Source organism: Oscarella lobularis, chromosome 9 (genome assembly GCF_947507565.1).
Source record: "Oscarella lobularis chromosome 9, ooOscLobu1.1, whole genome shotgun sequence".
Taxonomy (NCBI): Eukaryota; Metazoa; Porifera; class Homoscleromorpha; order Homosclerophorida; family Oscarellidae; genus Oscarella; species Oscarella lobularis.
Genome location: NC_089183.1, coordinates 585936 through 606812, shown reverse-complemented (window position 1 = coordinate 606812; position 20877 = coordinate 585936). Strand labels below are relative to the sequence as shown.

At 48.9% G+C, this 20877-nt stretch overlaps 7 protein-coding genes and 1 long non-coding RNA gene across 10 annotated transcripts; all 8 read right to left on the bottom strand.

Annotated features, from left to right (window-relative positions):
* Positions 1-2: 2 nt before the first annotated feature.
* On the bottom strand, positions 3-1920 carry LOC136191165 (low-density lipoprotein receptor-like). The gene is made up of 3 exons (XM_065979466.1): positions 1797-1920; positions 796-1497; positions 3-597 (listed from the first exon to the last, which is right to left on the bottom strand). Exons 1-3 carry the CDS (start codon positions 1825-1827, stop codon positions 98-100), a joined length of 1233 nt encoding a protein of 410 aa, XP_065835538.1. The 5' UTR covers positions 1828-1920; the 3' UTR covers positions 3-97.
* A 1880-nt stretch (positions 1921-3800) lies between these two features.
* On the bottom strand, positions 3801-5890 carry LOC136191160 (sortilin-related receptor-like). The gene is made up of 3 exons (XM_065979462.1): positions 5781-5890; positions 4637-5485; positions 3801-4436 (listed from the first exon to the last, which is right to left on the bottom strand). The coding sequence occupies exons 1-3, from the start codon at positions 5809-5811 to the stop codon at positions 3895-3897; spliced, it is 1422 nt and encodes a 473-aa protein (XP_065835534.1). The 5' UTR covers positions 5812-5890; the 3' UTR covers positions 3801-3894.
* Positions 5891-6103: 213 nt separating this feature from the next.
* Positions 6104-7754, bottom strand: LOC136191168 (low-density lipoprotein receptor-related protein 4-like). Its single transcript, XM_065979472.1, has 3 exons — positions 7666-7754; positions 6673-7362; positions 6104-6621 (listed from the first exon to the last, which is right to left on the bottom strand). Exons 1-3 carry the CDS (start codon positions 7676-7678, stop codon positions 6248-6250), a joined length of 1077 nt encoding a protein of 358 aa, XP_065835544.1. The 5' UTR covers positions 7679-7754; the 3' UTR covers positions 6104-6247.
* A 162-nt stretch (positions 7755-7916) lies between these two features.
* On the bottom strand, positions 7917-9893 carry LOC136191159 (low-density lipoprotein receptor-related protein 4-like). 2 transcript variants are annotated; one of them, XM_065979461.1, is made up of 3 exons: positions 9769-9893; positions 8479-9441; positions 7917-8445 (listed from the first exon to the last, which is right to left on the bottom strand). In XM_065979461.1, the coding sequence occupies exons 1-3, from the start codon at positions 9863-9865 to the stop codon at positions 8069-8071; spliced, it is 1437 nt and encodes a 478-aa protein (XP_065835533.1). In that variant the 5' UTR covers positions 9866-9893; the 3' UTR covers positions 7917-8068. The 2 variants fall into 2 exon arrangements, with proteins under 2 accessions (XP_065835533.1, XP_065835532.1); XM_065979460.1 differs by having other exon boundaries at positions 7917-9441.
* A 132-nt stretch (positions 9894-10025) lies between these two features.
* Positions 10026-11986, bottom strand: LOC136191170 (uncharacterized). The gene is made up of 4 exons (XR_010670777.1): positions 11788-11986; positions 11619-11739; positions 10606-11295; positions 10026-10554 (listed from the first exon to the last, which is right to left on the bottom strand). It is a non-coding gene; the product is annotated as an uncharacterized lncRNA (long non-coding RNA).
* A 1530-nt stretch (positions 11987-13516) lies between these two features.
* Positions 13517-15461, bottom strand: LOC136191161 (low-density lipoprotein receptor-related protein 4-like). Its single transcript, XM_065979463.1, has 3 exons — positions 15343-15461; positions 14096-15034; positions 13517-14044 (listed from the first exon to the last, which is right to left on the bottom strand). Exons 1-3 carry the CDS (start codon positions 15449-15451, stop codon positions 13680-13682), a joined length of 1413 nt encoding a protein of 470 aa, XP_065835535.1. The 5' UTR covers positions 15452-15461; the 3' UTR covers positions 13517-13679.
* Positions 15462-15721: 260 nt separating this feature from the next.
* Positions 15722-17343, bottom strand: LOC136191167 (low-density lipoprotein receptor-related protein 4-like). 2 transcript variants are annotated; one of them, XM_065979471.1, is made up of 3 exons: positions 17251-17343; positions 16243-16931; positions 15722-16191 (listed from the first exon to the last, which is right to left on the bottom strand). In XM_065979471.1, exons 2-3 carry the CDS (start codon positions 16895-16897, stop codon positions 15812-15814), a joined length of 1035 nt encoding a protein of 344 aa, XP_065835543.1. In that variant the 5' UTR covers positions 16898-16931; positions 17251-17343; the 3' UTR covers positions 15722-15811. The 2 variants fall into 2 exon arrangements, with proteins under 2 accessions (XP_065835543.1, XP_065835542.1); XM_065979470.1 differs by having other exon boundaries at positions 15722-16931.
* A 294-nt stretch (positions 17344-17637) lies between these two features.
* LOC136191337 (sortilin-related receptor-like) lies at positions 17638-20788 on the bottom strand. Its single transcript, XM_065979661.1, has 3 exons — positions 20718-20788; positions 18080-18766; positions 17638-18029 (listed from the first exon to the last, which is right to left on the bottom strand). Exons 1-3 carry the CDS (start codon positions 20728-20730, stop codon positions 17638-17640), a joined length of 1092 nt encoding a protein of 363 aa, XP_065835733.1. The 5' UTR covers positions 20731-20788.
* Between the last annotated feature and the right edge of the window lie 89 nt (positions 20789-20877).

Here is a 20877-nt window from a genome sequence, read left to right as displayed (position 1 = left end):
CCTTCCTAGTCAGAAACGACCAGTGCATTTAGCATACAAAATCGAAAAATTGGAAAACGAGAAACGAGAAGCCGCCAAGACATTGTTTCGCCTTTAGCTACTTCGACTCCAACAAGCGAGCCATATCACTTGCACTGTCCCCTGACTCTGCCTCAGCGTCAGGGCATTCTATTTCCTGAGTCTCTTTCCACTCGGAATCTTGAGCGGGAGGCGGCGACGGCGACTGCTGACGCTCCTCTTGTAGTGACGTCGGTGGCGGCTGACGCTCCGGTTGTAGTGATGGCAGCGGCGGCGGCAGCGACTGCTGACGCCCCTGTTGCAGTGGCGGCTGTGGCCAAGCCGGTTGAGCAGTATACGCTGGCGGATTCATTTCTATTTCTTGTGCTACCGGTGTAGAATACGGATTCGTTCCTTCTCCTACGGGTGTAGTATACATCAACTGGCTGTATCGATAAACTTGTTCGTTTTGTGTCGTCGATGTGGAAGGATAGCGGTTACTCTTTCGAACGCAACACGCGACCGAAATTACGACGAGGAGAACAATTCCGAAAGTTGAGCAAGAAACGGTCACCATAGCCAGTTTTCCTCCCATCAACCCTAAGAACAGAAGAAAGGAATTAGAATTGAATGCATTTAGGTATTCCTCTGACGCTTGCTTCGATTCGGAGGTGGCTTATACTCCCCAATATTAGAATTAGACCCTTTTGGTCAGGATCAACGAAAAGCAGACTATGTCCATAGGTTCGACTGTCGCCCAAGTAACGTACGGTACCATGCGCGCTCGTGTAGTCCTACCGCAGTTGTCTTCGTCATTGCTGCAGTCCCGCTCGCCGTCGCAGCGGAAGCTTTGAGGAATACAGCGCCAGTCGTTGCAGCGAAACTGATAGGAGCGGCAGGAGGACCAGCTAGATGTTGGGCAATAACGTTCATCTGAATAATCGCCGCAGTCGTCATAGTTGTCACAGCGCCAATTTGATCCTATGCACTTTCCGTTGTTGCACCGAAACTGACCGTAGATGCAGGGCGACCTCCTATATATAGGAGAAGACGGGCAGTTTCGTTCATCTGAATTATCTCCGCAGTCGTCGTCGTTGTCACAACGCCAACTTGACGAGATGCACTTTCCGTTGTCGCATCGAAACTGGCTATAGGTGCAGCTAGAATGCGACTCGCAGTTCTGCTCGTCCGAGTTGTCGCTGCAGTCGCCAGCGTAGTCGCAGACGTTGCCACGGCGAATGCATTGACCATTTTGGCACCGAAAATCATCGTTCGCCGAGCAACTGGCGTACGGTGGACGCGGCGGTGGGGTCGACGGGCAGTCTTTCTCGTCCGACTTATCGCTGCAGTCGTAGTCTCCGTCACATATCCAGCTCTCGGGTATGCATTTTTCGCTTCCGGGGCAAGGAAACTCACATACCGATGATCGCGCGCTGATGGCTCGATTCCTTTTGGCTTGAGTTGACGGGAGGTGAACGTTGATGACCAAAAGAGCCGAAACTAAAGAAAAGAAAGCGCTAAAATTCTGTTCAATAGAACAAGAGCTTCTTGTGGTTCGAATTCGTTTCATTAGTCATTGTTTACGAAGCGGGCTGGTTGGGGGAGGAGGGCAGATGTACTTTCGGTTTCAATCAACGTTACGTTATAGACATGCAGGGTTTCTCTTGGCTTTTCATTCTTCTACTATGTAAGCCCTACGGGCAATTCAGCATAAGGGACCGAAATTGAGGGCTGGCTGATCGAGCACGAATCGAAAGCGGCGGATTTGTTGTGATGCCTCCTGGTTGGGTCACACAAACCTGCATAATATTGCCATAGAGTTGGAGCCATCGCAAAATCCAATAAGAAATCGCGTTGTGAGGAGGACTGAGGACACTGTTCTCACTTCGCCGCGAAGAACACGTGATTGGATGATCGACGCGCTGCGGTCGATTGTTTCTTCTAAAAGAGCCTTAGCTTCCGTGTTGATGAATAAGTATTTTTTGAATTAATCTTAGCTAAGCGCCTCTCTACAATACACCATGGCCATGCTCTACAGCGCGCCAATAGTTTAAATTCAAGTTTCGGCTTGGTGATTTTTATTGTCGCTGAAGTCAGTACCACATCTACCTGCATTGGAATTTCGCACAATCGGCTTTATTAGCAGACCTATCTGCTGAGTGACCCACCTAACACAGACAGAAAATTGACAACACAAGGACACAGACACGCAGACACACGAAAACTTCAGAAAGACTTCACTGAAAACTCTTGACATGCACATGCACAGAGTACTACAGCACACACCGAAGTGTTACTTCAATCGCATTTCCAAGAGTGGCATTGGTGAACAGTAGTTATCTTTGCTATCTCCTCCACCACTACCGTTGAATTGTGATGATCAGATTTCAGCGCATCAAAGATTTTAGCAAACACTGAACCTACAAAATTTCCTATTTTCTCAAAAACAGCTTTGACGACGCTCGGATTGTCGTCAGATGCTGAAAAAAAAACCATTTTTGCTATTTGTGCAATTCCTTGTAAAACCAATGGTCCACTTTGTGAAAAAAGACGCACTGCTGTGACAGCCGTGACACCAAACTTGATCACTTCAATGCAGCCAGATTGTCCAGCCTTACAGCCAAGAATTTCGTCAATCATTTCTGTAACTGTGCGTGGAAGCGGTATCAGGTTCAAAGCAACTACTAGTAACATGTTTATGACATCATTGCAATGAGTTGAACAGCTGTAAGATGGCTCCGTGTTGATGAGCGGTGGCTTAGTACTAAGTGGCTTAGTATTGACGCGCTGTCCACAGCGGATTGGCCGTGTCGCCTTGCGCAATTGCAGCCAACCCAAGTGCGGCACTCGCGGAGCGTAACTTTCTCGGGCATCCAGAAACGTAGAAAAGCAAGAATAAAATAGCCTTTGCGTAAAATTGTCTCATTTTCTTTAGATGGCGCAGAGAACGATATCCTTCCTTTGTCTGGCTTTGCACAATCAACCAGTCCGAAGTGAAAGATATCAACCTCGTACACAATTGTATCAATGGGAAATCTTAGATGTTCTTTCAGTTCCTATGTTCTGCCTCACACACGCAATTCATCGCTTATTCCTTAGCGCTCGAGTGGGCAACTGAAGTTCTGAACTCTTGTCGCACGAAACACGTACTTCTCAACGAGGACTCCTGGCTGAGCAACGTCTTTTGCGCATTGCCGCAGGTTCTACTCTCTAATTCTGTATTTTTCTAACCTCAAGGGCGTGGCTCAAACACTTGCAAAGCAGCAAGAAAAGTCTTGATTTGTTCTGCTGATACTCATGCTCTTCTGAACCCTCTTCCAAGATTTTGACGGTGGCGTTTCTATTTCTTCACCGCAGTGTGGTAGGTAAGAGAGAGATTGTGAGCAGCATGAAGTTGATTTAGAGTGGCCAACGACATCGTTTGCAGAACTAGCTCCCTTAGCAACGAAGGGCGTCCGGGGTGTTGCTCCGGGAAACGTATTTACGCGTCACGTGTCGACAGTTTTCGCTCCCGAAGCACTCGTAGCGATCGTCTCCGCGTCAACTGAGGACAGCGACGGCGATTCCTTTGTCAAATCTCACGTTCGCGAGATTATCGTTGAATAGGGGCCCCTTTCGCGGATCTTCCGCTAAACTAGTCATCTTTAGATCGAATCACCGCAGGTAAGTGTTATTGCAGCGGGAAAGAAGAGATAAACAGATGAAGGGCTCCTACGAAAAGAATCGAGCAACGGTACCGTAGTAAATGCTCGCATTCCATTCGCCAACGTCCACAGCACCAACCTCTCGGCCATACTCCGCCCTCCTATTCAGAAATGACCAGTGTATTTAGCATACAAGATCGACGGCACTCGAACAAATTGGACAAAGCGAAACGAGAAGCTGTTTCGCCTTTAGCTACTTCGACTCCAATAAGCGAGCCGTATCACTTGCACTGTCCCCTGACTCTGCCTCAGCGTGAGGGCATTCTATTTCCTGAGTCTCTTTCCACTCGGAACCTTGAGCGGAAGGCGGCGACGGCGACTGCTGACGCCCCTCTTGTAGTGACGGCGACGGCGACTGCTGACGCTCCCGTTGTAGTGGCGGCGGCGGCGGCGGCTGACGCTCCTGTTGTAGTGAGTCTAGTGACGGCGGCGGCGGCGGCGGCGACTGCTGACGCTCCTGTTGTAGTGACGGCTGTGGCCAAGCCAGTTGAGCAGTATACGCTGGCGGATTCATTTCTTGTGCTACGGGTGTAGAATACTGATTCATTCCTTCTCCTACGGGTGTAGTATACATCAACTGGCTGTATCGATAAACTTGTTCGTTTTGTGTCGTCGATGTGGAAGGATAGCCGTTACTCCTTCGAACGCAACACGCGACCGAAATTACGACGAGGAGAACAATTCCGAAAATCGAGCAAGATACGGTCACCATAGCCAGTTTTCCTCCCGTCAACCCTAAGAACAGAAGAAAGGAATTAGACTTGAATGCATTTAGGTATTCCTCTGACGCTTGCTTCGATTCGGAGGTGGCTTATACTCCCCAATATTAGAATTAGACCCTTTTGGTCAGGATCAACGAAAAGCAGACTATGTCCATAGGTTCGACTGTAGCCCAAGTAACGTACGGTATACCATGCGCGTTTGTGTAGTCCTACCGCAATTGTCTTCGTCGCCGTCGCAGTCGTTGTCGCCGTCGCAGCGGTAGCTTTGAGGAATACAGCGTCCGTCGTTGCAGCGAAACTGATAGTAGCTGCAGTAAAACCAGCTAGATGTTTCTGGGCAATATCGTTCATCTGAATAATCGCCGCAGTCGTCGTCGTTGTCACAGCGCCAATTTGATGATATGCACTGTCCGTTGTTGCACCGAAACTGATCGTAGCTGCAGTACGACCAGCCGTAAGGCGTTGGCTTTGGCGTTGGGCAATATCGTTCATCTGAATAATCGCCGCAGTCGTCGTAGCTGTTGCAGTGCCAACCTGAAGATATGCACTTTCCGTTGTTGCACCGAAACTGATTGTAGTTGCAGGGCGACCAGCTAGGAGAAGACGGGCAGTTTCGTTCATCTGAATTATCTCCGCAGTCGTCGTCGTTGTCACAGCGCCAATTTGATGATATGCACTTTCCGTAGTCGCATCGAAATTGGCTATAGGTGCAGCTAGAATGCGACTCGCAGTTCTGCTCGTCCGAGTTGTCGCTGCAGTCGCGCGCGTAGTTGCAGACGTTGGCACGGCGAATGCATTGACCATTTTGGCACCGAAAATCGTCGCTCGCCGAGCAACTGGCGTACGGTGGACGAGTTGTGGGCCGCGGCGGTGGGGTCGACGGGCAGTCCTTCTCGTCCGACTTGTCGCTGCAGTCGTAGTCTCCGTCACATATCCAGCTCTCGGGTATGCATTTTTCGCTTCCTGGGCAAGGAAACTCGCACACCGATCGCGCGCTGATGGCTCGATTCCTTTTGGCTTGAGTTGACGGGAGGTGAACGTTGATGACCAAAAGAGCCGAAACTAAACAAAAGAAAGGGCTAAAATTCTGTTCAATAGAACAAGAGCTTCTTTTTGGTTTCGAATTCCTTTCATTAGTCATTGTTTACGAAGCGGGCTGGGAGGGGCAGATACTTTCGGTTTCAAATCAACGTTATGTACGTTATAGACATGCAGCCTTTCTCTTGGCTTTTCATTCTTCGACCATGTACGCCCAACCGGCAATTCAGCATAAGGGACCAATTTGAGGGCTGGCTGATCGAGCACGAATCGAAAGCGGCGGATTTGTTGTGATGGCTCCTGGTTGGGTCACACAAACCTGCATAATATTGCCATAGAGTTGGAGCCATCGCAAAATCCAATAAGAAATCGCGTTGTGAGGAGGGCTGAGGACACTGTTCTCACTTCGCCGCGCAGAGCACGTGATTGGATGATCGACGCGCTGCGGTCGATTGTTTCTTCTAAAAGAGCCTTAGCTTCCGTGTTGATGAATAAGTATTTTTTGAATCAATTTTAGCTAAGCGCCTCTCTACAATGCTCTACAGCGCCAATAGTCTAAGTCTAAGGATATCAGTAACAGTTTTGTTTACTTCTTCATAGGTAGGACGCTTGAAGAGCAGCTAATCACAGTGTTGTTCATCCAAAAAGGCTGTGCCAATTCTAATACAGCGTGTTACGTACATGACGTCGACATCCGTAATTTCATTCTACAATGCTTCATGCTCTACAACGCCAATAATCTAAGCAATATCAAGAAGAGTTCCGTCTCACGTGCGCCATTCAGTGCTACAGATTGTGTCCTTCCCGCTGCACAAATGCTGTGGCCTGCTCCTCTGAGCTCTCTACTCTGCCAGAAGGTTCACCAGATGACCTTTCCATTACTTCCTCATAGGTAGGCCAGGCGTTTCTAACGCCTGCATGCGGAGCAGTAGACGGCTGCCTTCCATGTGAACCCATTTGAACGGGATTACTTGGGTGCGAGGGAAAAACGGCGACTAGAGATGATCCCGACGTCGTCGTCGTCATCGCAACGCGCATATGTCTCTGCTGTTTTGCTCGAACGTACAGCGCAATCATTGTGCCGACAACGACGAGAAAGACGACGATTCCGACAGCGAACGCTATACCGATCGTCGTCCCGACCGACAATTCCTTGTTCCCTAAAGATAGATTCGATTTAGAGTCTAAACATCTACACAATCGTTCTTTACGGCAATTTTGTTCGTCAGAATTGTCCCAGCAGTCGTTGTTGCCGTTGCACACATACGATTGCGGAACACATCGTCCATTATGACACTGAAAGTGGTACCATGAACAATACGGCGCCGACGTTGTCGGACACGACCATTCGTCGGAATAGTCACCGCAGTCATTGTCGCCGTCGCATATATATGATCGCGAGACGCATCTCCCATTCACACACTGAAAGCGGTAATATGGGCACGGTGCCGACGTCGGACACCCCCGTTCGTCAGAAAAGTCCCCGCAGTCATTGTCGCCGTCGCATATATATGATCGCGAGACGCATCTCCCATTCACACACTGAAAGCGGTAAAATGGGCACGGTGCCGACGTTGTCGGACACCGCCATTCGTCAGAATAGTCTCCGCAGTCATTGTTACCGTCGCACTTGCGCCATGATGAAATGCAATGTCCATTTGCGCATTGGTATTGGAAGGAAAAGCAGCTGGAGCGTTTTCTCCTTCGTTTGCAATCGATTTGTTCGTCTGAGCCATCGTCGCAGTCGACCTTTCCGTCGCAACGATGACGTCGAGAAATGCACTGTCCGTCGAGACATTGAAAATCGCCGCGACGCGTGCATGTAGATAGACTTCGTTTCGCGGCCTTAAGTTGCACCGTGCACATCAAAAGAAAAAGAGAAATAGCGAGAAAGGTAAGACCTACGAAAGATAAAGTCACCAGATTCAAAATTTCACAACTCAGAGCCCATATATATATGATAACTGTCTAAGCACACTGTGCAATAATTATAGAAAGACGCTCATATGTGACGTCGACGGATGTACATATCGACGTGCTGACGTAGGGTGCGCAACTTCGCTAATTTCGAACGTTTTCTCGGGCCAACTGCCAGCGTGCGAGGTTTCAAGTCATTAGCGTACGACTCGGAGCGTACACGGGGCGCTGACCCGGAAGAAAGTCTTCACGCCGGCGAAAGCGTCACGCCGTTACCTAGCTGGTACCTGCGCGCTTCATGGTTAGTTTATACAGCAAGGCGACGCAACGAGACGGTACGGCGAGACGAAACAAAAGAGTCCGATGGTCCGGCCGCATAAAACGCACGCTAATTAATCGCCCTTGAGTTGACCTTTAGAGACGATGCAGTTTCGTTCGACGTAAGATTATTTCTCCAAAAAAGATCGATGACACTTTTGAAATTTCTACCAATGCAGGCGTCTTGTTTCTTTCGAAAGAACCATTGCATCTCAGTAAATTATTAGCAACTTCCTGATTCTTTATTGAGCCAAGCAATTTAAGCTAAGCCAGCAGATTCTAATCAAAATCATCTACTATTACTTCATGCTCTACAACGCCAATAATCTAAGCATATCAAGAAGAGTTCCATTTCACGTATGCCATTCAGTGCTACAGATTGTGCCCTTCCCGCTGCACAAATGCTGTGGCCGGCTCCTCTGAGCTCTCTACATTGCCAGAAGGTTCACCAGACGGTCTTTCCATTACTTCCTGATACGTAGGCAAAGCGCTTTCACCGCCTGCATGCGGAGCAGCAGTAGACGGCTGTCTTCCCTGTGGACCCATTCGAACGGTCCCTGCGTGCGAGGGCGCAAAGACGACTCGAGATGATCCCGACGTCGTCGTCGTCGTAACGCGCAATTGCCGACGTCGCTGCTTTTTCGCTCGAACGTACAGCGCAATCATCGTGCCGACAACGACGAGAAAGACGACGATTCCGACAGCGAACGCTATACCGATCGTCGCCCCGACCGACAACTCCTTGTGACCTAAGATAGATTTGATTTTAGAGTCTTCTTTACGGCAATTTTGTTCGTCAGAATTGTCCCAGCAGTCGTTGTCGCCGTTGCACACATACGATTGCGGAACACATCCTCCATTATGGCATCGAAAGTAGTGCCATGAACAATACACTGGCGACGTTGTCGGACACGACCATTCGTCGGAATAGTCACCGCAGTCATTGTCGCCGTCGCATACGTACGATCGCGAGACGCATCCTCCATTATGGCAGTGAAAACGGTAATTTGGACACTGTGCCGACGTTGTCGGACACGACCTTTCGTCGGAATAGTCACCGCAGTCATTGTTGCCGTTGCATACGTATGATCGCGAGACGCATCCTCCATTCACACACTGAAAGCGGTAATATGGGCACGGTGCCGACGTTGTCGGTGCCGACGTTGTCGGTGCTGACGTTGTCGGACACGACCTTTCGTCGGAATAGTCACCGCAATCGTTGTCGCCGTCGCATATATATGATCGCGAGACGCATCTCCCATTTGCACACTGAAAGCGGTAAAATGGGCACGGTGCCGACGTCGGACACCCCCGTTCGTCAGAAAAGTCCCAGCAGTCATTGTCGCCGTCGCATACGTATGATTGCCGGACGCATCTTCCATTTGCACACTGAAAGCGGTCATACGGACACGGTGCCGACGTCGGACACGACCTTTCGTCCGAATAGTCGCCGCAATCGTTGTCGCCGTCGCATATGTACGATGATAGAATGCACCGTCCATTTGCGCATTGGCGTTGGAAGGAATAGCAGCCGGAGCGTTTTCTCCTTCGTTTGCAATCGATTTGTTCGTCTGAGCCATCGTCGCAGTCGACCTTTCCGTCGCAACGATGACGTCGAGAAATACACTGTCCGTCGAGACATTGAAAATTGCCGCGACGCGTGCATGTAGATAGACTTCGTTTCGCGGCCTTAAGTTGCACCGCGCACATCAAAAGAAAAAGAGAAATAGCGAGAAAGGTAAGACCTACGAAAGATAAAGTCACCAGATTCAAAATTTTCACAACTCAGAGCCCACATATACGTATATATGATAACTGTCTAAGCATCCTGTGCAATAATTATCACATGTGGCCGTCGACGGATGTATCGACGTGGCTGACGTAGGCGTTAGTGGCGTTACTGTAATTTACAGAGTGCGCAACTTCGTTTCGAACGTTTTTCTCGGACAACCCTAGGCCAGCTGCCAGCGTGCGAGGTTTCAAGTCATTAGCGTACGACTCGGAGCGTACACGGGGCGCTGACTCGGACCCGGAAGAAGGTCTTCCCGAAGCGTCACACCGTTACCTAGTACCTGCTCGCTTCATGGTCAGTTTATACAGCAAGGCGACGCAACGAGACGGTACTGCGAGACGAAGCAAAAGAGTCAGATTGTTCAAATCCGGCCGCATAAAACGCACGCTAAATCGCCCATAAATTGACCCACCCCAAGCACTAAATTTAGAAGTGCAGAAGCACGTCCTTGAGATAATTAATATTAACCTTTAGAGACGATCGATGACCAGTGCCGGCGTCATGTTTCTTTCGAAAGAACCATTGCATCTCAGTAAATTATTAGCAACTTCCTGATTCTTTATTGAGCCAAGCAATTTAAGCTAAGCCAGCAGATTCTAATCAAAATCATCTACTATTACTTCATGCTCTACAACGCCAATAATCTAAGCATATCAAGAAGAGTTCCGTCTCACGTATGCCATTCAGTGCTACAGATTGTGCCCTTCCCGCTGCACAAATGCTGTGGCCGGCTCCTCTGAGCTCTCTACTTTGCCAGAAGGTTCACCAGACGGTCTTTCCATTACTTCCTGATACGTAGGCAAAGCGCTTTCACCGCCTGCATGCGGAGCAGCAGTAGACGGCTGTCTTCCCTGTGGACCCATTTGAACGGTCCCTGCGTGCGAGGGCGCAAAGACGACTCGAGATGATCCCGACGTCGTCGTCATCGTAACGCGCAATTGCCGACGTTGCTGCTTTTTCGCTCGAACGTACAGCGCAATCATCGTGCCGACAACGACGAGAAAGACGACGATTCCGACAGCGAACGCTATACCGATCGTCGCCCCGACCGACAACTCCTTGTGACCTAAGATAGATTTGATTTTAGAGTCTAAACATCTACACAATCGTTCTTTACGGCAATTTTGTTCGTCAGAATTGTCCCAGCAGTCGTTGTCGCCGTCGCACACAAACGACTGCCGAACGCATCTTCCATTATAGCAGTGAAAACGGTAATTTGGACACGGTGCTGACGTTGTCGGACACGACCTTTCGTCCGAATAGTCGCCGCAATTGTTGTCGCCGTCGCACATGTATGATCGCGAGACGCATCCTCCATTCGCACACTGAAAGCGGTAATATGGGCACGGTGCCGACGTAGTCCGACACGACCTTTCGTCGGAATAGTCCCAGCAGTCATCGTCGCCGTCGCATACGTATGATTGCCGGACGCATCTTCCATTTGCACACTGAAAGCGGTCATACGGACACGGTGCCGACGTTGTCGGACACCACCTTTCGTCCGAATAGTCGCCGCAATCGTTGTCGCCGTCGCATATGTACGATGATGGAATGCACCGTCCATTTGCGCATTAGCGTTGGAAGGAATAGCAGCCGGAGCGTTTTCTCCTTCGTTTGCAATCGATTTGTTCGTCTGAGCCATCGTCGCAGTCGACCTTTCCGTCGCAACGATGACGTCGAGAAATGCACTGTCCGTCGAGACATTGAAAATCGCCGCGACGCGTGCATGTAGATAGACTTCGTTTCGCGGCCTTCAGTTGCACCGTGCACATCAAAAGAAAAAGAGAAATAGCGAGAAAGGTAAGACCTACGAAAGATAGAGTCGCCAGATTCAAAATTTCACAACTCAGAGCCCATATATATGATACTGTCTAAGCACATTGTGCAATAATTATAGAAAGACGCTCATATGTGACGTCGACGGATGTATCGACGTGCTGACGTAGGCGTTAGTGGCGTTATACTGTCATTTACAGAGTGCGCAACTTCGTTTCGAACGTTTTTCTCGGACAACCCTAGGCCAACTGCCAGCGTGCGAGGTTTCAAGTCATTAGCGTACGACTCGGAGCGTACACGGGGCGCTGACCCGGAAGAAGCTTCCCGGAAAAGCGTCACACCGTTACCTGGTACCTGCTCGCTTCATGGTCAGTTTATACAGCAAGGCGGTGCAACGAGACGGTACGGCGAGACGAAGCAAAAGAGTCGGATGGTTCAAATCCGGCCGCATAAAACGCACGACCCACCCCAAGCACTAAATTTAGAAGTGCAGAAGTACGTCCTTGAGTTAATTAGTACTAACCTTTAGAGACGTTCGATGACACTGCACCAGTGCCGGCGTCTTGTTTCTTTCGAAAGAACCATTGCATCTCAGTAAATTATTAGCAATTTCCTGATTCTTTATGGAGCCAAGCAATTTTAGCCAAGCCAGCAGATTCTAATCAAAACCATTAATACTTCATGCTCTACAACGCCAATAATCTAAGCGTATCAAGAAGAGTTCCGTCTCACGTACGCCATTCCGTGCTACAGGTTGTGCCCTTCCCGCTGCACAAACGCTGTGGCCTGCTCCTTTGGCCTCTCTACTCTGCCAGAAGGTTCATCAGATGATCTTTCCATTACTTCCTGATACGCAGGCAAAGCGCTTTCACCGCCTGCATGCGGAGCAGCAGTAGACGGCTGTGGACCCATTCGAACGGTCCCTGCGTGCGAGGGCGCAAAGACGACTCGAGATGATCCCGACGTCGTCGTCATCGTAACGCGCAATTGCCGACGTCGCTGCTTTTTCGCTCGAACGTACAGCGCAATCATCGTGCCGACAACGGCGAGAAAGACGACGAACGCTATACCGATCGTCGCCCCGACCGACAACTTCTTGTTCCCTAAAGATAGATTCAATTTAGAGTCTAAACATCTACAAAATCGTTCTTTACGGCAATTTTCTTCGTCAGAATTGTCCCGGCAGTCGTTTTCGCCGTCGCACACATACGATTGCGGAACACATCCTCCATTATGGCACTGAAAGTGGGGCCATGAACAATACGGTGCCGACGTTGTCGGACACAACCGTTCGTCGGAATAGTCACCGCAGTCATTGTTGCCGTCGCATATGTATGATCGCGAGACGCATCCTCCATTTGCACACCGAAAGCGGTAATAGTAGCACGGTGCCGACGTCGGACACCCCCGTTCGTCAGAATAGTCTCCGCAGTCATTGTTACCGTTGCACTTGCGCCACGGTGAAATGCACAGTCCATTTGCGCATTGGTATTGGAAGGAAAAGCAGCCGAAACGTTTTCTCCTTCGTTTGCAATCGATTTGTTCGTCTGAGCCATCGTCGCAGTCGACCTTTCCGTCGCAACGATGACGTCGAGAAATGCACTGTCCGTCGAGACATTGAAAATCGCCGCGACGCGTGCATGTAGATAGACTTCGTTTCGCGGCTTTAAGTTGCACCGTGCACATCAAAAGAAAAAGAGAAATAGCGAGAAAGAGAAAGGTAAGACCTACGAAAGATAAAGTCACCAGCATCAAAATTTTCACAACTCAGAGCCCACATATATAATTAATTAATTAAAGAAGGACGTTCATATGTGAGGTCGACGCGGATGTATCGACGTGCTGACGTAGGCATTAGTGGCGTTACTGTAGAGTGCGCAACTTCGTTTCGAACGTTTTTCTCGGACAACCTTAGGCCAGCTGCGGTTTCAAGTCACTAGCGTACGACTCGGAGCGTACATGGGGCGCTGACCCGGAAGGTCTTCCCGGAAGCGTCACACCGTTACCTGGTACCTGCGCGCTTCATGGTCAGTTTATACAGCAAGGCGACGCAACGAGACGGTACGGCGAGACGAAACAAAAGAGTCGGATGGTTCAAATCCGGCCGCATAAAACGCACGCTAAATCGCCCGTAAATTGACCCACCCCAAGCACTAAATTTAGAAGTGAAGAAGTACGCCCTTGAGTTAACCTTCAGAGACGATCGATGACACTCTACCAGTGCCGGCGTCTTGTTTCTTTCGAAAGAACCATTGCATCTCAGTAAATTATTAGCAATTTCCTGATTCTTTATGGAGCCAAGCAATCTTAGCTAAGCCAGCAGATTCTAATCAAAACCATTAATACTTCATGCTCTACAACGCCAATAATCTAAGCATATCAAGAAGAGTTCCGTCTCACGTACGCCATTCAGTGCTACAGATTGTGTCCTTCCCGCTGCACAAATGCTGTGGCCTGCTCATCTGAAGGTTCACCAGATGATCTTTCCATTACTTCCTGATACGTAGGCAATTTTAAAGCGCTTTCACCGCCTGCATGCGGAGCAGCAGTAGACGGCTGTCTTCCCTGTGGACCCATTCGAACGGTCCCTGCGTGCGAGGGCGCAAAGACGACTCGAGATGATCCCGACGTCGTCGTCATCGTAACGCGCAATTGCCGACGTCGCTGCTTTTTCGCTCGAACGTACAGCGCAATCATCGTGCCGACAACGACGAGAAAGACGACGATTCCGACAGCGAACGCTATACCGATCGTCGCCCCGACCGACAACTCCTTGTGACCTAAGATAGATTTGATTTTAGAGTCTAAACATCTACACAATCGTTCTTTACGGCAATTTTCTTCGTCAGAATTGTCCCAGCAGTCGTTGTCGCCGTCGCACACATACGATTGCGGAACACATCGTCCATTATGGCATCGAAAGTGGTGCCATGAACAGTACGGCGCCGACGTTGTCGGACACGACCTTTCGTCGGAATAGTCACCGCAGTCGTTGTTGCCGTTGCATTGATATGATCGCGAGACGCATCTTCCATTATAGCAGTGAAAACTGTAATATGGGCACGGTGCCGACGTTGTCGGACACGACCTTTCGTCGGAATAGTCACCGCAGTCATTGTCGCCGTCGCACACATACGATTGCGGAACACATCCTCCATTAGGGCACTGAAAGTAGTTCCATGAACAATAAGGTGCCGATGTCGGAGTCGGGCACGACCTTTCGTCCGAATAGTCACCGCAATCGTTGTCGCCGTCGCATATGTATGATCGCGAGACGCATCTCCCATTCACGCACTGAAAGCGGTAAAATGGGCACGGTGCCGACGTCGGACACCCCCGTTCGTCAGAATAGTCCCCGCAGTCATTGTCGCCGTCACACATGTAGGATTGCCGGACGCATATTCCATTTGCACACTGAAAGCGGTCATACGGACACGGTGCCGACGTCGGACACCCCCGTTCGTCAGAATAGTCTCCGCAGTCATTGTTACCGTCGCACTTGCGCCATGATGAAATGCAATGTCCATTTGCGCATTGGTATTGGAAGGAAAAGCAGCCGGAGCGTTTTCTCCTTCGTTTGCAATCGATTTGCTCGTCTGAGCCATCGTCGCAGTCGACCTTTCCGTCGCAACGATGACGTCGAGAAATGCACTGTCCGTCGAGACATTGAAAATCGCCGCGACGCGTGCATGTAGGTAGATTTCGTTTCGCCGCTCGAAGTTGCACCGTGCACATCAAAAGACAAAGAGAAATAGCAAGAAAGGTAAGACCTACGAAAGATACAGTCACCAGCATCAAAATTTTCACAACTCAGAGCCCATATATATGATAACTGTCTAAGTACACTGTGCAGTAATTAATTAAAGAAGGGCGCTCATGACGTCGACGGATGTATCGACGTGTTGACGTAGGCGTTAGTGGCGTTACTGTGATTTACAGAGTGCGCAACTTCGTTTCGAACGTTTTTCTCGGACAACCCTAAGCCAGCTCGAGGTTTCAAGTCATTAGCGTACGACTCGGAGCGTACACGGGGCGCTGACCCGGAAGAAGGTCTTCCCGGAAGCGTCACACCGTTTACCTGGTACTGTATCTGTGCGCTTCATGGTCAGTTTATACAGCAAGGCGACGCAACGAGACGGTACGGCGAGACGAAACAAAAGAGTCCGATGGTTCAAATCCGGCCGCATAAAACGCACGCTAAATCGCCCCATATAATTGACCTCCCCAAGCACTAAATTTAGAACTGAAGGGCAGAAGTACGTCTTCGAGTTGACCTTTAGAGACGTGATATTATGTCTCCAAAAAGATCGATGCCACTTTTGAAATTTCTACAGTACCAGTGCAGGCGTCTCGTTTCTTTCGAAAGAACCATCGCATCTCCGTAAATTATTAGCAATTTCCTGATTCTTTATTGAGCCAAGCAATTTTAGTTAGGCCGGCAGATTCTATAATCAAAACCATCTACTATTAATAAAACTTCATGCTCTACAAACGCCAATACTCTCAGCATATCAAGAAGAGTTCCATCTCACGTATGCCATTCAGTGCTACAGATTGTGCCCTTCCCGCTGCACAAATGCTGTGGCCTGCTCCTCTGAGCTCTCTACTCTGCCAGAAGGTTCACCAGATGATCTTTCCATTACTTCTTCATACGTAGGCAAAGCGCTTTCACCGCCTGCATGCGGAGCAGCAGCATACGGCTGCCTACCTTGTGGACCCATTCGAATGGTCCTTGCGTGCGAGGGCGCAAAGACGACTCGAGATGATCCCGACGTCGTCGTCGTCATCGAAACGCGCAATTGCCGACGTCGCTGATTTTTTGCTCGAACGTACAGCGTAATCATCGTGCCGACAACGACGAGAAAGACGACGATTCCGACAGCGAACGCTAGACCGATCGTCGCCCCGACCGACAACTCCTTGTGACCTAAGATAGATTTGATTTTAGAGTCTAAACGTCTACACAATCGTTCTTTACGGCAATTTTCTTCGTCAGAATTGTCCCCGCAGTCGTTGTCGCCGTCGCACACATACGATTGCGGAACACATCCTCCATTATGGCATCGAAAGTTGTGCGAACAATACAGTGCCGACGTTGTCGGACACGACCATTCGTCGGAATTGTCACCGCAATTGTTGTCACCGTTGCATTGATATGATCGCGAGACGCATCTCCCATTTGAGCACTGAAAGCGGTAATACGGACACGGTGCCGACGTTGTCGGACACGACCATTCGTCTGAATAGTCATTGCAGTCGGCGAAGCCGTCGCATCTGTATGATTGCGGGACGCATTCTCCATTTGCACATTGAAAGCGGCGGTCAAATGGACACGTTGCCGGCGTTGAACACATCCATTCGTCAGAATAGTCTCCGCAGTCATTGTTACCGTTGCATTTGCGCCATGATGAAATGCACAGTCCATTTGCGCATTGGTATTGGAAGGAAAAGCAGCTGGAGCGTTTTCTCCTTCGTTTGCAATCGATTTGTTCGTCTGAGCCATCGTTGCAGTCGACCTTTCCGTCGCAACGATGACGTCGAGAAATGCACTGTCCGTCGAGACATTGAAAATCGCCGCGACGCGTGCATGTAGATAGACTTCGTTTCGCCGCTCGAAGTTGCACCGTGCACATCAAAAGAAAAGAGAAATAGCAAGAAAGGTAAGACCTACGAAAGATACAGTCACCAGCATCAAAATTTTCACAACTCAGAGCCCATATATATGATAACTGTCTAAGCACACTGTGCATTAATTAAAGAAGGGCGCTCATGACGTCGACGGATGTATCGACGCGCTGACGTAGGCGTTAGTGGCGTTACTGTAGTGCGCAACTTCGTTTCGAACGTTTTTCTCGGACAACCCTAGGCCAGCTGCCAGCGTGCGAGGTTTCAAGTCATTAGCGTACGACTCGGAGCGTACACGGGGCGCTGACCCGGAAGAAGGTCTTCCCGGAAGCGTCACACTGTTACCTAGCTGGTACTGTACCTGTGCGCTTCATGGTCAGTTTATACAGCAAGGCGACGCAACGAGACGGTACGGCGAGACGAAGCAAAAGAGTCAGATGGTTTCAAATCCGGCCGCATAAACGCACGCTAAATCACCCATAATTGACCTACCCAAGCACTAAATTTAGAACTGAAGGGCAGTACGTCTTTGAGTTGACCTTTAAAGACGTGATATTATGTCTCCAAAAAAGATCGATGACACTTTTGAAATTTCTACCAGTGCAGGCGTCTTGTTTCTTTCGAAAGAACCATCGCATCTCAGTAAATTATTCTTTATTGAGCCAAGCAAGATTCTAATTAAAACCATCTACTATTAATAATACTTCAAACGCCAATACACTCTCAGCATATCAAGAAGAGTTCCATCTTACGTATGCCATTCAGTACTACGGATTGCTTCCCGCTGCACAAATGCTGTGGCCTGCTCCTCTGAGCTCTCTACTCTGCCAGAATGTTCACCAGATGATCTTCCCATTACTTCCTGATACGTTGGCAAAGCGCTTTCACCGCCTGTATGCGGAGCAGCAGCATACGGATGTCTTCCATGTGAACCTATTTGAACGGGATTCCTTGGGTGGGACGGCGCAAAGGCGACTCGAGATGATCCCGACGTCGTCGTCGTCGTCGTAACGCCCAACTGCCGTCGGCGTCGCTTCCTTTTCGCCCGAACGTACAGCGCAGTCATCGTGCCGACAACGACGAGAAAGACGACAGCAAACGCTATACCGATCGTCACCCCGACCGACAACTCCTTGTGACCTAAGATAGATTCGATTTTAGAGTCGAACCATCTACTGTATCGTTCTTACGGCAATTTTCTTCGTCAGAATTGTCTCCGCAGTCATTGTCGCCATTGCACACATACGATTGCAAAGTACATCGTCCATTATTGCACTGATATGAACAGTACGTTAGTGAACCGTGGCACGACCTTTCGTCGGAATAATCTCGGCAGTCATTGTAGCCATCGCATACAAACGATTGATGAACGCATCGTCCATTATCGCATTGAAAGCGGTTATACACGTATGAACAATACGGTGCCGGCGTTGTCGAACACGCTCTTTCGTCGGAAAAGTCATCGCAGTCGTTGTCCCCATCGCATACAAACGATTGCGGAGCACAATGTCCATTATCGCACTGAAATTCGTATTGCGGACATAATGGTGCCGGCGTTGTGTCGCACCACCATTCGTCAGAATTGTCTCCGCAGTCGTTGTAGCCGTCGCACTTGCGATGCGATGAAACGCAATCTCCGTTTGAGCACAGATATTCGTAGAAATAACAGCTGAAACGTTTTCTTCTTCGTTTGCAGCCGATCCGTTCGTCTGAGCCGTCGTCGCAGTCGACCTTTCCGTCGCAACGGCGACGTCGAGAAATGCAGTGTCCGTCGAGACATTGAAAATCGCCGCGACGCGTGCATGTAGATAGACTTCGTTTCGCCGCTCGAAGTTGCACCGTGCACATCAAGAGAGAAATAGCGAGAAAGGTAAGACCTATGAAAGATACAGTCACAAACATCAAAAGAACTCTCGTGACGTCGACGCATCGACGTGCTAAATTTAGTTGCTGATCGACGTAGGCATTAATTAGGTTATAGGGTGCGCAACTTCGTTTTCGCGGACCTGCCGCTAACATGCTGCCAACGTGCGAGGTTTGAAGTCATTAGCGTGCGAGAAGGGGTGCTTTTCGGAGCGTACACGGCACTGACGCGGAAGAGCTAGACGTTTTCGTTCCTGGAAGCGTCCCACCGCTATCTAGTAGACCTAGAGTAGGACCTCGGCTTTCGGACATTCTGCCATTTCGGACGCTCGCACAGCAAATCTAGCGAACCGATTCTGGCTTCCTATGGCGCATTTGAAAGCCCAATCCCTGCCAGGAAGATGTGCCAGAGCGCGAATCAATAGACCAAACCCTCATAATTTTATGAGAAGATTAGCGCGCGCAGGTCAAATCCTCCGCTTTCGGACAGCAGTATCGCTTTCGGACACGTATGCGTAGCTCATTCAAATTTTAATGTTTCGCCTAGAATTTTTTTTCACAAAATCTTCTATCATAGAGCTTTCGAACGCAGTAAAGCTTTAGCCAAATGGTCTAGTCTATCGCATGCTAAAAATCGACGAATATACCGACATCGCACCTCGGTGTTCGGACACCAGTTATTCCGTTTGCAAAGCCCAAATCCGTTTCTAAAAGGACATTCTGAATTTTCTGTAAGGTATTTGAAACAATTTTCAAAAGCAGCTTAAAAAAGAGTAACATTGCTAAGCAATTGGGCTGTTTAGTGCATGAAAATGCATTTCTTGGGTTTGCTTTAGTAGCCATAAAACTAAATATAGCAACGAGATTACCCAAACTGGTACAGAAGCAAGCGGTGCGAAGAAAAAGTCACCCTTAAACTTCATATTATTGAAAAATTCTGTCACATACGAGTACAGGACGTTACGCAAAATGCAGTTTGTTCAAACTTTATCATAGTGTTTGGTATATTGCCAAGAGCTCAGGCTACGTCAAGCTGACCATCTGCGTTTATTAATTTATCTATTGCGTTCTAAGAATTTCAGTTTGAGTGCTCTTATATAAAGATCGAATTTCAGATTCTTGGTATCACACTCTGGCTGTGATATCTTCATGAATCTCGATGCTGCTAAAAATGTACTTGCTCTACTTATGGAAGTCAAGAGCACTCCAGAGACAGATACTGTAAAAAGGCGTACTTTTATGTAATGTTTCTCACGTTGCGATAAAAATCAGCACGACAAATGCATTTGGCGTAAAGTACTGTATGCGGCAGAATTTTTCATTAATACGAAGTTTTAGGGTGACTTTTTCTTCGCACCGCTTGCTTCTGTGCCAGTTTGGGTATTTTCGTTGCTATATTTAGTTTTATTGCTACTAAAGCAAACCCAAGAAATGCATTTTCATGCACTAAACAGCCCAATTGCTTAGCAAAGTTACTCTTTTTTAAGCTGCTTTTGAAAATTGTTTCAAATACCTTACAGAAAATTCAGAATGTCCTTTTAGAAACGGATTTGGGCTTTGCAAACGGAATAACTGGTGTCCGAACACCGAGGTGCGATGTCGGTATATTCGTCGATTTTTAGCATGCGATAGACTAGACCATTTGGCTAAAGCTTTACTGCGTTCGAAAGCTCTATGATAGAGGATTTTGTGAAAAAAAATTCTAGGCGAAACATTAAAATTTGAATGAGCTACGCATACGTGTCCGAAAGCGATACTGCTGTCCGAAAGCGGAGGATTTGACCTGCGCGCGCTAATCTTCTCATAAAATCATGAGGGTTTGGTCTATTGATTCGCGCTCTGGCACATCTTCCTGGCAGGGATTGGGCTTTCAAATGCGCCAGAGGAAGCCAGAATCGGTTCGCTAGATTTGCTGTGCGAGCGTCCGAAATCGCAGAATGTCCGAAAGCCGAGGTCCTACTCTACCTGCGTGCTTCATCGTCCGTTATACAGCGAGGAGACGGAACGCGGCGAGACGGAACGCGGAAGAGTGGGATGCTTCCGTTCGTTTTCGAACGCCACGCACGCTAAATCCCCACAAGAAAAAAATCCTTATTTTATCCTAAATCCCCTGTGCATCGTTGAA

Coding starts and splice junctions, on each gene's coding strand:
- LOC136191337 (XM_065979661.1), bottom strand. Junction 18,030..18,079: donor TTCTGACGAAGAAAATTGCC/GTAAGAACGATA, acceptor AATCTATCTTAG/GTCACAAGGAGTTGTCGGTC.
- LOC136191165 (XM_065979466.1), bottom strand. CDS start 1,827: ATGGCTCCAACTCTATGGCAATATTATGCAG. Junction 1,498..1,796: donor TCTATGGCAATATTATGCAG/GTTTGTGTGACC, acceptor TCTTTTCTTTAG/TTTCGGCTCTTTTGGTCATC. Junction 598..795: donor CAATGACGAAGACAACTGCG/GTAGGACTACAC, acceptor TTCTGTTCTTAG/GGTTGATGGGAGGAAAACTG.
- LOC136191168 (XM_065979472.1), bottom strand. Junction 6,622..6,672: donor TTCTGACGAACAAAATTGCC/GTAAAGAACGAT, acceptor ATCTATCTTTAG/GGAACAAGGAATTGTCGGTC.
- LOC136191159 (XM_065979460.1), bottom strand. CDS start 9,865: ATGCGGCCGGATTTGAACAATCTGACTCTTTTGCTTCGTCTCGCAGTA. Junction 9,442..9,768: donor ACTGACCATGAAGCGAGCAG/GTACTAGGTAAC, acceptor TATCTTTCGTAG/GTCTTACCTTTCTCGCTATT.
- LOC136191161 (XM_065979463.1), bottom strand. CDS start 15,451: ATGCGGCCGGATTTGAACCATCGGACTCTTTTGTTTCGTCTCGCCGTA. Junction 15,035..15,342: donor GCGCACAGATACAGTACCAG/GTAAACGGTGTG, acceptor TATCTTTCGTAG/GTCTTACCTTTCTTGCTATT. Junction 14,045..14,095: donor TTCTGACGAAGAAAATTGCC/GTAAAGAACGAT, acceptor AATCTATCTTAG/GTCACAAGGAGTTGTCGGTC.
- LOC136191160 (XM_065979462.1), bottom strand. CDS start 5,811: ATGGCTCCAACTCTATGGCAATATTATGCAG. Junction 5,486..5,780: donor TCTATGGCAATATTATGCAG/GTTTGTGTGACC, acceptor TCTTTTGTTTAG/TTTCGGCTCTTTTGGTCATC. Junction 4,437..4,636: donor CGGCGACGAAGACAATTGCG/GTAGGACTACAC, acceptor TTCTGTTCTTAG/GGTTGACGGGAGGAAAACTG.
- LOC136191167 (XM_065979470.1), bottom strand. CDS start 16,897: ATGTGCACGGTGCAACTTCGAGCGGCGAAACGAAGTCTATCTACATGC.